Source organism: Balaenoptera musculus, chromosome 18 (assembly GCF_009873245.2).
Source record: "Balaenoptera musculus isolate JJ_BM4_2016_0621 chromosome 18, mBalMus1.pri.v3, whole genome shotgun sequence".
Classification (NCBI taxonomy): domain Eukaryota; kingdom Metazoa; phylum Chordata; class Mammalia; order Artiodactyla; family Balaenopteridae; genus Balaenoptera; species Balaenoptera musculus.
This window is the reverse complement of record NC_045802.1, coordinates 4517885-4531230: the sequence shown is the minus strand read 5'-3', so window position 1 is coordinate 4531230 and position 13346 is coordinate 4517885. Positions and strand designations below refer to the sequence as shown.

General features: G+C 46.7%; 1 protein-coding gene across 4 annotated transcripts in view; it reads right to left on the bottom strand.

Annotated features, from left to right (window-relative positions):
* The window catches only part of WASF3 (WASP family member 3), a 93646-nt gene that overhangs the window by 37801 nt on the left and 42499 nt on the right, over positions 1-13346 (bottom strand). For all 4 annotated transcript variants that reach the window (XM_036831637.1, XM_036831640.1, XM_036831638.1 and 1 more), the window contains one exon: positions 2211-2353. In XM_036831637.1, coding sequence (XP_036687532.1) covers positions 2211-2343 — 133 coding nt within the window. In that variant the 5' untranslated portion in view covers positions 2344-2353. The remainder of the gene's footprint in view (positions 1-2210; positions 2354-13346) is intronic.

Below are 13346 nucleotides of genomic sequence, written 5' to 3'. Positions count from 1 at the left end.
GATCCAGACACGATCCAGACATCTGACGTCGTAGGTCACCCCGATCACCGTCCCCGCAGCGATTCCTCGCATCTTCTGTTCAAGCTCCCCCAGTGACTCTAGCAGAGAATCAGGGCTGAAGCAAGCCGACTGGGGTGGACTGTCCTTGAGGCCAGGACCCATGCCTGGTCCACTCATGAGGCCAGAGCAGGATGTGTGTACAAAACGTCACCACGGCTCCAGTGGTGCACTGTTTCCTACTGCTGCTGTAACAAATTTTCACAACTTCAGTGGATTAAAACAACACAACATTACCATCTTACAGCTCTAGAGATCAGACGTGTGAAATGTTACCACTGGGCTGAAATCCAGGCCCTGGCAGAGCTCTGTTGCCTCTGGAGGCCCCAGGGGAAAGTCCAGTTCCCGGCCTTTCGCAATGTACAGAGGCCACCTGCACTCCTTGGCTTGTGGCCTCTTCTCCTGTCTTCGGAGCCCGCAACGGTTGATGGATCCTTCTCACATCCTATCACTCTGACACTCCTTCCTCCCACTTAAAGGACCCCCGGGACTACACGGGGCCCTCCAGACAGCCCGGGATAACCTCCTTCTCGTGAGGTGAGCTGACAAGCAGCCTTAATCCTCCCCTTGCCCAGTCACACAGCACGTCTGCGGGTTCCCAGGGTGAGGATGCAGACGTCCTCAGAGGGGCTGTGATCATTCTGCCTACACACGGACTCTACAGAACAAAACGTACCCTGTGGGTAGTTTCACTTAGAAGACACTGTGGCCAAGCAGGCACCGCTGATGTAACACTGTGCGTGAGACGTGGTGTGATTATTAAAACCTTAACAGTTCATGTTGGTTTTCATCACTTAGACCTTATGCCAATAGACGTTTCAGCCATAAAAAAACAAGAGACTAAAAAAACATTCTTACGGAAATACATGAATGCACACAGAAATACTTTCACCCTTCAATAATTTACAAGGTTATCCTCCTGTAATTATATGAATTTATACATTTTACCAACAACCACTACCAAAAATCAATTATAATTAGTTCAGATTCCAGAAGAAATCTATTTTGAAGCACATTTTAAGCAATTTCCAAATTACTTTTGTTTAGCCAATGATTATAGACATAATATATCAATAATGATGTGCTACAATTCTTTTAAAGAAAAAAAAAATACTCATCCATAGTGTTTCTTCTTCAAAACAAATAAAAGCACTTGAGTTTTTTTATAAAACCACTCTCCCCTGCTTGACGCGGCCAGGATGTGAAATTTCATGGAGGGTTTTCTCGTTATTAACAGAGGTTCTGAAAATTTAACTGTGAAAACCTGTCATCCAAAATGCAGTGTGAACCATCTAAACCGAAAAGGAGTGGGACGAAGTGAGAAAATAAGATCACGACGTAAATGTAAAAGTTAGGGAGAAAGACTGCAACTTCAAAAAGCTTTGAAGGAAAAGCATTTTCATGCATATCTGAGTCTTAAGAAATGGACTATTTCTTGGGTATTTCATATTAATGTTCAAAATTAGAATAACAGGGAGTCCTCTCTTCCTTATGCTTGTGTTGCTTACATTTCTGTAATCTGTGTATGCAATGTGTACATGGCACTGCATACATGTAAGCATCAACTCATCTGCTGACCTCAATTTGGAAGTCAATACCTGCATTTTAACCTTTAGGAGGTTAAAATCAGCAAGTCTCACTAGCTTGGGGCTTGATTCTTTGATTCATTTGGAATATTATTCAACCAACAAACATGTAATTGAGCCTCTATTCTAATGCCGGGCATATCACAGGTGTGACCTAGTTTTCAATTCATTACACTGAAACGAAATTAGTCCTGTCCAAGTGTAATGCATAATTCACGTTTTTTAAAATGCCAATTATTTTATCCTCATTTTTAATAAGCTTTTAAAAATGAACACTACTTTAAGTCTACACATTTGGTGGTACCTAGTAACTTGTGAACTGGTCAATGCTAACTAACTTCATCACACAAAGCTGGTATCACCAGACCAGTGAGGGGGCCACAGCTGATTACATGCTGGGAAATCCAAGAGGGAGGGTGGGAGGGAGGGAGCCTTTCTCCTTCAAAGCTGCAGCCTCTTCTCTGGACAATCACATAACTACTGAATTGAAATCAACTTGCTAAGTTTGTTAAGATTAATATGTCACTGGTAATCAGAAGAAAGGAGTCCCGAGGCAAGAGCACTCACTCAGACTGCTCAGCTGGCGTATGATGGCGGCCAGGGTGCTGTTGGTCACACACTCGAGCTCACTGGGGATGCCCTCGGGCAGGGCTCCCCGGCACAAGTGCCGGGGTTCGATGTTCCTCTTCACTAAAGGCATGGCTCACAATCTGAAAATTAAAAAGACAGTTTTAAAAGCTCATATTCACATTTTAACAAGCCTAGAGTTTCAACTCCCTGGAAAACTGACTCTTTCCCAGGAACTTGCATTACCCTATCATTTCTATGTGAGAGAATCGGCTCAATATGCAACAGATGTCGAATTACTTAAATGAATGCCATAGATTTCAAAGATATATGGACAGCACAATCCTACTTTTATAGAAAAAGGATGTATGCAAGATTTCCAGTTAAGCATGAGCGACTGAATACGTGCATTTTTTACCTTCCCCCCAGTCCGCTAAAATGACAAGAGAGAGGAAAGGCACAAGCCCACACGTACTAAGAGAGGGAAGGACACAACAGCCCAAAACCATAGGCAGAGCTTACAGACTAGGACACGGGAAAGGCCGAACCTGGGCTGCAAAGGAGGGAGCAGGACGGAGCCCATCTACCTGGGCGAAGGGTCACCAGACACTCAGGAAAGCCCTCCCCATTATCCTGGGAATTCAATCCACTTCTCTCCTCAAAAAGTACCTTATACATCCAATGAAATCTCAACTTTTCATTTAAGGAGGTATATAGAATTTCAAGCCTACCACTTATGCAACAAATCTACTGCTCCCTACAACAGGAGAAAACCCAGTGACTGGGATACACTATCACCCTGACAGGGTGACCACAAGGCCCAACTCACAGGAGCAGCAACCCAGAAAAGCCAAGGACCCTGGTGGCGTCTGAGCAATCAAACCGGCCCCGCAGCCTCAATCTGGAATTCTCGTTACATGAGACAAATAATACCTTGTTTAAATCACTGTTGCTGGGTGTTCTGTTACTGAATTAAATTTATTCCCAACTGGTACAGCGGCTCACCTAAAGAACCCGGAACTAGCGAGGCACACGGTAAATCTTTCTTTCCTACCTCCCTTCTCCATTACCTCTGTTCACGCATTCCATGAACACCTGCTGAGCACTGACCCGACACCAGGCAGTGTGCAAGGTGACGAGGACCCAATGGTGAGTGAAGCAGACAAGGCCCCTCCCCTCCGTGGAAGTGAGACGTCGGTCCAACCGCCCAGGTCAGTGGACTCAGGTTATGAAACCCCCTGGGGAACCCTGGGCAGCCTCTCTGTGGACGTGACTGCTGACTGACATCAGAAGGGTGGACAAGGGCTATCTCACAAGGGCTCTAGCAGAGGGCGAAAGTCGGGGGCAGCTGTAGAGGAAAAGTTCTGCTCAACTGGCCAGTGTTTTTATTGACTATTTCCGCCTCTTGCCCATTAAGGTGCTGGTTGAGCACACCGACCACATCTTCCAACCCAAATACTACTTCACCAACCTAGGTGCACAGCCTGTGGTACATCACTTCACCCCTCCATGCCTTCCTTTCCTCCCCACAAAACGGGGATCACAACGGGACCTACCTCACAGAGTGAGGACTTAATGCGTTATTACATAACAAACCACTTGGAACAGGGCCTGGCACATAGGGACACTCAAACAATGTGACTGATTATATTAATTTTATTATATCTCATATGTTGTTATGATGTTAATTCTTACTCTGATCATAACAATAAAAAAGGAACAGTTCACTGGTTGAAAATAAGGCTGAACCACAGAAGACGGATAACAATATTTACAATAAAATTATGTCTAAGAACATACATACACTATTATGTATAAAACAGATAACTAATAAGAACCTGCTGTATAGCACAGGGAACTCTACTTCACTTTGCTGTACAGCAGAAACTAACACAACACTGTAAAACAACTATGCCTCAACTAAAAAAAACAAACAAAGGAAGGTAGAACTGCACGTAATCTCCATAGCCATGGCTCCATCAAACACTGAGCGCCAACTGTGTACCGGCCCGATGCTGATGTCGAACACCTTCATACATTCAAGTGGGAGACTGAGAGGTACCAAAGGAGAAGAGACCGGAATTATCTAGAAACTGGAAGAAGTGAGGAGGAGCCCCTGACCCTCTCACCTGAAAACCTGCTGGGCCTCCTTCCGTGCAGACACTGCGGTGTCCACTGGGCAGGGTGGGTTTAACAGGCCTCATGATGCTCTCACTGGCCTTCCAAGGCCATCCCATTCCCCACCCCCATCCAGAGCATCAGACTGCGATGTCCCAAAGCCACATCACTGACGGGAGAATATCTGAGTCCTATTTGGGGGACTAGTTTGGGGAAGTCGGGCACCCAAAGGAACTGTCAGAGTCTGGTTCATCTCAGTGATGTTAGCCATACTTCTACATCTGTTCCTAAAATTGTTTTTCTTAAAGTACACACATGCTGACATTAGGAAGACATGGGCACTGTCTCCCACCCCATGGGAGACATCTCATGATTATTAATCTCATAATCTCATGATTAATCTCATGATTAAACATCTCATGATTATTAAGAATAAGAAAGGGACCAGGTGGTGATGAGAGAAACTTTATATGCATAAAAATAAACTAAAAATTTCCCAGGTCGCCAGAAAAAAAAAAAATTATGTCAAGGAAGAGGTACACATCCAAGGAAAGCGTGTTAAACTATGAAAATTCTAGATATACTAGTCTCTAGTCAAAAGTGTAAAAGATTTACTATGAGGTGTCATTTCTTCCTGGGAGAATCAATTAGAGCAAGAGGCTGGTAACTAGTCATAATAAACCAGAAAATCTCATAAGGAATAAAAGAAAAATCATTAATGAACTTAATAAAAGCATAAAGTATAGGAAAGAAAAATACTGAAAACCAATCAGCAGAGACTCGAGAACTAGAAGGAAATCAGGCAACAACAACTACAATGTACAGAAAGAGGCAGAGGGCACTACGGGGGAGGGGCGGGGGCACAGCTTCTACAGACGCAGGTGAGCGAGGGATGGGGAGGGGGGACCACCAGGCTCTGAACCCACCTGCTCAGAGCGCTGCTCAGTGAGACCGGCCCACACGTGAACTAGCTCTCGAATAAGTTCTCACAGGAGGGCTGTACAAGGGCTTGGGATAAACATGAGTTTGGAGCCGAGTGCTGTGTATATAACATTCTCTTCCATGTCCATCTGTATTTATTCAAGATGGAATGTCCCTCTTTCCCCATATTTTTCGACCTCTGACAGCCCCAAAACTTGCCAGTCTGACACCTCCCCGGCCCACCACCCGTATTTCTTTGGATTTACCATCGTTCAGATACACAAAATCCTAATTATACACGCACCCCACAGACGTCCCACCTGCACGTCCAAAGCAGGCCAAGCGGTCAACACCTCCCCCTCCTCCCCTGACTGGGTGGCTCTCCGACGTCAGATGTGCCATCACGTCGTCGTCCTGGCGTATCTGGAGCTAACACCGCCGTATCCCACAAGCCGTCCTGAAAACCACACCAGCCTTTTCGGAGCCTACCCTGCCCTGCCGCCCCGCCCCGCCCCCGCCGAAGTCCTTCACGTGTACACTTGAGACACCCCCTCTGGCACCGGTGAGCTGCCTGGAGGCTCCGTGTGTACCTGACAGACGTGCTGAAGGTGCCCACCTAAAGACTCGCCTGTGATGCTATCAGGGCACAGAAGAGAAAAGCCTGCGTCTCTACAGGCGCATTAACCACACCTTGTCTTTTCCGGATTCTGATGCTTCGACACCTGAACCCACGCTCAGCCTGCAGGGGCTGCCCCTCCCGGGACCGGCCAAATCCTGAGCTCGCCTTTCCCATCAAACCCACCAGTGCAGGGCCCTCGCCACCACCCCCACTGCTCTCAGCAGGCCACCTTCCACCTGCCCTCATCACCCAGGCGCCAGACACCAGGGGTGACCTCACACCCCGGAGCCCCTGAGATCATTCAAATGAGCCGATCCTAAGCCCGCTCACCCTGCCTCACCCGTGCCTCCACGAGAAACCACAATACAGGCTCCTTCCCCCAGATCCCCCCCCACTCCCTCTGCCTCCTGACGGCCCTGGTGCTTCCCCGTGTGGCCCCTCCCCTGGGAGCTGGGAGGGACTAACTCTCTTCTCAGTGGCAGTTGTCTCTGGATCCACTGGCTTCACTATACCTCGTGTTTCCTATTAATACACCATATTCTAAACAGTGAGAGGTCTGAGAAGGATTCAGAAGAGGCTGCATGTCAGACGTTCACACAGCTCCCCGCTTACTATCCCAAGCACCCCGCAGAGCTGGTGTGCCTGCACTGGGCCAGCACAGACGGCGTCTCTCCCCCCAGGGCAGACCGTAAACTGCCCAGATTTCGGGGCTGAGTCTATCGGCTCTGTTCCCCACAAAGCCCTTCACAGCCCACACCATGGCTCAAACATCCCAATGATGCCTGCTGACCTCGTGCCCATACACACACGTACGTCTATCTGCCCATCCCTGGGCACCTGGCCTATTGCGATTCAGTATTTCAGCTCTAATTAATCCCAGCCTTCACTTCTCACTCTCATTACACCTAGATGTGGGGTTCCCACACCTGTCTAGATACACAAGACAACAGAGAAAGAGGACATGCTGCCGTCTGTATGATTTTAGAAGAAGGGTTGCATTTCACAGATCCTTTCGAAAGTTCTAATCACCCAGCAATGACTTTTATGGCTTTCCTGTCAGTGTGAAGTACTCTAACAGATGTATTTTTTCCCCGACAGCCTTTATCTGACACGAATCCAGTTTTGAATAAATTGAAGAGCACAGAGGAGGTAAAGGAGAAAATGTTGGGTCAATGGATTCTCTTGAAAACACTTTGCAATTACAGAAACAGACATGTAATGAGCAAATCCAACCAGTCACCAGCAAGCAACTTCCGTGTGCTTCACCACCCCACCCCTGGAACATCCCAACCATTCTCCAAAGCCACCCTACGTGCTAAGAAAAAAATCTAACACTGCTAATCAAATGCTTAAGGACTATGTGAGGTCACATAAGGTTTACTGTTAAGCCTGCAGTTTGTCCAACTTTTCTGGGCAATGTCTCAGTGTACAGACACACCCTGGTGCACGCAACTGTGAACTAGATTCCAGGCACGACCGAAACCAGGCCAGGGTCCCTGCCCAGGAACCTGGAAGTGGGACCACGATGTCCAGATTCGTTGCTGCTCTTTGGAGCAGCAGAGATGGAGACCTCTTCACCACTTGAGAGGGAGGCTGATGGTCGGTCAGCGGCAAGAAACGAGAACGGGACAGCTGAGAGGAACCAGCAAAGACCAGACAGCGACGGGGCTCCCAGGGGCTCTGCCCAGGCTCCCGCAGACCTCAGCCAACCAGGAGGGAACCTTCTCCTGCCCCCCCATCCCGGGGTCGGACGTGCATCACGCAGGATGGCTCTTCTAGCCTCCTCTCCTCTTTTCACACAGGCACATCCCCCGTCAGACTTTTGCAGGTGGGATCCCATAAGGACACAGAATAATATAAGTGGACATTAGACTCTGATTTATGTGTCACCTTTTCAAAATAACCCCGAGTCAGTGTGTACTAATTACACCTTCCGCGGCTTCCTTACAGGCTGTACGGAGACTCACGTGAAAATGTGTGCTGGGCAACAAAATGTAAGATACTAATGATCTTACTACTTTAATATTAATGTCACATTCATTACTAAGATACTTAATATTTCCCATCTAATTTTGCTTATTGTACAATTAACCTAAACCTGAATTTTTCCTGTAATTTTACTCATTATGCAACTAAATGTCTGCAAACTGGCATTTAACTTCTCCAAGTAGTACTCTTCTAATTAACGTCAAAGGATTAAAGAATTTCAGAATCATATCAATGTGCTTTCTACTTTCACTCAAACTTTCCTATCTTCCAATAACTTATTTAACCTCTTTTTAAAATTCCATATACTGAAACTCTTCAGTTTTCCTACAGCATGATTAATTGGAATGCTTTCTTTTCTTAAAAAAAAATTATAGAAGCAATTCCGCAGATGTTTAAAATAGCATGAAGTTCTCAGAACGTCCCTTTCCACAGCCATTCCTGTCCATGTGAACCATCTGGAAGATCTCTTTCGGGTGAGCAGTCGACCTAGTAATACAAACACAATGAGTGGATTTTTCCAGATATCCTACTGCTGGTGGTTTTCAGTTTAATTTCATTGTGTTCAGAGGACATGCTTTGTCTGATTTTAACTCCCTTAAATTTGCTGAGATTTGTTTTATGGCCCAGAAACCCACAATTGTGCTCATTCCCCAGTTCATATTGCGATTGTAGAAAGGGTTGATTTGGATGCAGAGTGTAACTTAAAGAAACTGCACTAAGTCCTTGTTACATATTTAAAGCTGTATTACTGATGGCCCTCGTGGAGTGTACAAAACTGCCAAACTGTGATGGATTTCTGTCCCCACCCCGCAGCCATAAAGCCCTCCTAGGTCTGGCCTACACGCGCAGGTCACAGAACCTGACGGTGTTAAGGATCCTTTCCTTTCTGCTGCCGACGTGCCGGTAACCTCTGCTCTGACTGCCACACGCCTGGCAGTTAGTGCAGCACGCAGCAGGGGAAGTCACACGCCCAGACTCTCCTGCACACAGCAGACTACACGTGTGCCTACTGCACATGTCTGGATTTTTAATCACATTGACTTGGATGCAGGAGTTGTGTCCTCAGAAAAAAACGTGATCCTAGCACATGTGGCCCCATCCCTGCGCCCACGCAGAGCCGGTCCTCTGATTCCCACCATACTTCCCGCTGTGCCCCTTTTACTGTGAGGGGCAAGGACCGTGTCTGCTCCTCCCTGGCTTTACGGGACCCCGCTTGCCTGCTGACATTCCCTGGAAGATACACCCCCCCCCAACGCCGTCACATTCCCGCAGCCAGAGGAAGAGCCTGGGCTTCCTCAACGCCCACCCTGTTCTGTGATCTTCTGAAGCGACACTGCCTCACCTCAAGCTTCAGAGGAAGGTCGTGATGAAGTCGGGGGGCGAAGCGAGGGAAAGACTGCATGAGTGTAACAGTTGTGTTTCACTGGGATAAGTGTCTAGGCTTTGTTACTAGAACATGGTCTGTAGGCTTCCGCATGATGAGAGACAGAAAGGCGCAGAGGAACCGGAGGACCTGGGGTCCAGGCCCAGTTCTGCCACGAGCACCGCGTGACCCTGTGCAGGTTTCTGAACCGAGGTGGGCCTCAGCCTCCTTCCCCGAAAAAACAGATTTGCTCTCACAGGGCCCCGAGCTCTGGCGTGCTTTCTTTCCTTCCAGCCAGATATTCAGCTGGCTTCCAGAAATATCCAGATTGGATTCGCCTGTGCTCCAAACACCTCGTGCATTTTTGTTATACTTTAGCCAATGGAAATACAAAGAATAAACATCAAAAATAAGACAAAATCCCTTTCCTCGAGGAAGTAATGGTTCAGTGAGAGAGGCAGGCATATCAATAAAGTTACAATCCAGGGTGACGGGCACTAGTTTAAGGTATTTCTCATACCTGGGAAATTAAAGCACAACTGGAAAGACTTCACTGGGGGGTGGGGAGGTCACAGCGCCTCACCGACCCTGCAGCGCACGCTCGGCACACGGAGGCCACTCAGGAAACCTCAGGCGGTGGAGGAATGCAGCTCGTTTCCAAGGGTTGGAAAGTATCATCTCGTTTTTGCTCAACAGCCTCAAATAAATAATAAGTACCCCAGGGGAAAAAAGCAGATTTATGTCTATGGAATAACGTAGTGATATGAAACTCCTGTCAAGTGCTTATTTTTGGAGGACGCTCAGAGATAAGAAATGGTCGCTTGTCTTTTATGGGCTACAAAACAGCACCTGGACATTTTTTCAGGTGGACGCTAACATCTGGTTCTAACTGAAAAGGCAGAGAGCAGAGGTTGAGGCTGAGGTTCCTCTGCACCAGCGTGTTCACCACTGGCTCCTGTCTTGTCGTTTGTCTGCTGTAGAAAGAAACCTCAAGGCCAGAAAAAGTGAAGAAAATAACCTACCACGAGTGGGATATGGAGAAGCAAGTGGTGAAGAGCATCCAGTAAGTGAAGAACAATCCATGGTCTCTGCCCCGCCCTCCTCTCCTGGGCATCACGGGGGTGGCCATGGGGCTCAAGAAAGCTTCTCTTCTAGAACCTTCCACCAGTTATCTGGGTATCTATATTTAAATTGACTTTTAAGCTCTGTTATGTCCTTCTTTAGTTTGGATTTTTTTTAATTTAAAGTGATGAAATAGAATTATTTTTAAGGCAGAACAAGAAAATGTTTAAACATAAAACTTTCTCTGCCATTTGAGCCACAACCCTCCCCCTTTACTGTGCACTTTGCATCTGTATCACACATTGTATTAACTGGATCCCCTTAAATACACAGGAACGCCTGCTCACCCAAAAAAAGCAACTTCTTACTGGTGCCAGTGAGGCAATGACTTAGGAATAACATTCCTTTCTCAATCCTGCAAGGGGTCACCATGACCCACTACTCGCCTTGTTGGGCTCACAAACTGTCAATATGTTCCTTTGATGTATGACTCTTTGTCTCAAAAAGTTATATAACGTGTGCTTTGACCTCCAATGAGCAGAGTCTTCAGAGATTTCTAAAAGACTGCCTGCCTCCTAGGTTATAATCTTCAGGATGGCTTGAATAAAATTTTCTCTTTCTTTCTTAGATTGACTATTGATTAATTTTTCATCAACAAATTACTAAATTCCTTTTAGATGTAAAACGCTTTAAAAATATATTCGTATTTTATTTCTAAGTCATTTTATAGTGTCTTGGTATCCATACAATCAGACACTCAGTACATGTGGGACTGTAGAATATACTTTATATTTGAGCCTACACCTGTTTTCTAGCTCTCTGTTGCACATAAAAGTTTATTCTGATTCATGTTACCAATCCAGGAACCTCAGAGATGCTTTTACCAGGAACTGCTTTCCTTCCCTGTTTTGACCAGCCAGACAAAACCAGCTACTTAAATAAAATAAACTTTTTTTAAGATAAATGGAACCTGGGAGATCTAGACTGTAAAATAATCCCAGTCACTCCCAAAAGCTTCATTCTAGAGTAAAGGGGGGAAAATTGCTAATAAAATGGATGAAAGTGCAAATCACTTTCTTTTTAAAATTAATTAATTAATTAATTTATTTATAGCTGTGTTGGGTCTTCGTTTCTGTGCAAGGGCTTTCTCTAGTTGTGGCAAGCGGGGGCCACTCTTCATCGCTGTGCGCGGGCCTCTCACTATCGCGGCCTCTCTTGTTGGGAGCACAGGCTCCAGACGCGCAGGCTCAGTAGTTGTGGCTCACGGGCCTAGTTGCTCCGCGGCATGTGGCATCTTCCCAGACCAGGGCTCGAACCCGCGTCCCCTGCATTGGCAGGCAGATTCTCAACCACTGCGCCACCAGGGAAGCCCGCAAATCACTTATTGAATGAAGGTCTTATACGCAAAACATACAAAGAACTCTCAAAACTCAATAATAAAACTATCCAATTAAAAACATGAGCAAAATATATGAAGAGACACTTCACAGCAGACAGACAGATGGCAAATAAGCACCTCAAGGACATTTCGCACCATCCGTCATTAGCCATGAAGTAGACGCAAATTAAAACCACAAGGAGACAGCACGGCACACCTATCAGAATGGCCGAAGGCAAAACCACTGACCACGCCAAACATCGGTAAGAATGTAGAGAAACCGGAACTCTCTGCTGAAGGGAATGTCAAACAACCCAATCACTTTGGAAAACAGTTTGGCAGTTTCTTAAAAAGTTAAACGCACACTTATCAGAATGACCCTAGGAACCATTCCACTCCTGGGAATTTATGCAGAAGAAATAAAAGCATATGCCCAGGGACTTCCCTGGTGGTACAGTGGTTAAGACTCGGAGCTCCCAATGCAGGGGGCCTGGGTTTGATCCCTGGTCAGGGAACTAGATCCCACAGGCATGCCGCAACTAAGGAGCCCACCTGCCGCAACTAAGACCCAGCACAACCAAATAAATTAATTAATTAAAAAAGAAAAAAAGCACATGCCCACACAAAGACCTGTACGTCAATGTTCATACAGCTTGATTTGCAAAAGCCAAAAACAACCCCAAAATAGAAACGACCCCAAAACCCATCAACAGGTGAGTGGATAAACAAAGTGCACTTCTTAGCAACAACGTGGAATGAATTACTGATACGGGAAACAACAAGGATGAATCTCGGATGGTTATGCTGAACGAAGGCCAGACAAAAAAGAGTACACACTGTATGGTTCCTTCTATGTAACTGTGACACTGTGATTTATAATGACAAATACGTATTTGGTCTTCATCACCATTAATGGCACAGAGCTCCTAAAACTCTCGGGATTTCCTAAGTGATAAGAGCTATAAAGGAGTCTTTTGACACCAACCAACCCCTTTGAACCACACTTGCGTTTGTTAATTAAGTGACTTTTGGACCTTCCCTAAGGATGGGGGCTGGTTGCCAGGGGAACCAACCCAGTGATTAGAAGGTTGGAATTTTCAGTCCCACCCCCAGACCTCTGGGGAAAGGAGAGGGGCTGGAGACCAAGTTCAGTCACCCACTGCCAATGATCTAACGAATCGTGCCTGTCACGAAGCCTCCATAAACCCCCCAAAAGGATGGGGTTCAAGAGCTTCTCGGCTGGTGAACCGGAGGCATCCACATGCCAGAAGGGTGGTGCACCCCAAACTCACGGGGACAGAAGCTCCAGGGGTTCGGGGCCTGCCAGACCTCACCCTCTGCGTCTCATCATCGAGCTGCTCATTCGTATCCTTGAAGGTCCTTCGTGACAGCCTGATCATCCTTCTAGTGGGTAAACTGGTTTCCTGAGTTCTGTGCACCATCAAGCTCAGACGGGGGTCATGGGAACCTTGGATTTACAGCCAGTCGGCCGGAAGTGCAGGTAACAAAGGAAGTTGGGGGGCTTGGGCGGGGGGATCTTGTGGGACAGACCCTTCACCTGTGGGATGGGTGCTCTCTCCACCAGATAAACATCAGAACTGAGTTCAACTGCAAGCCACCTGGCCGGTGTCACCAAACTGCTTGCCGTGGGGACACCACACATCTGGTGTCAAAGTGAAGAAGCAG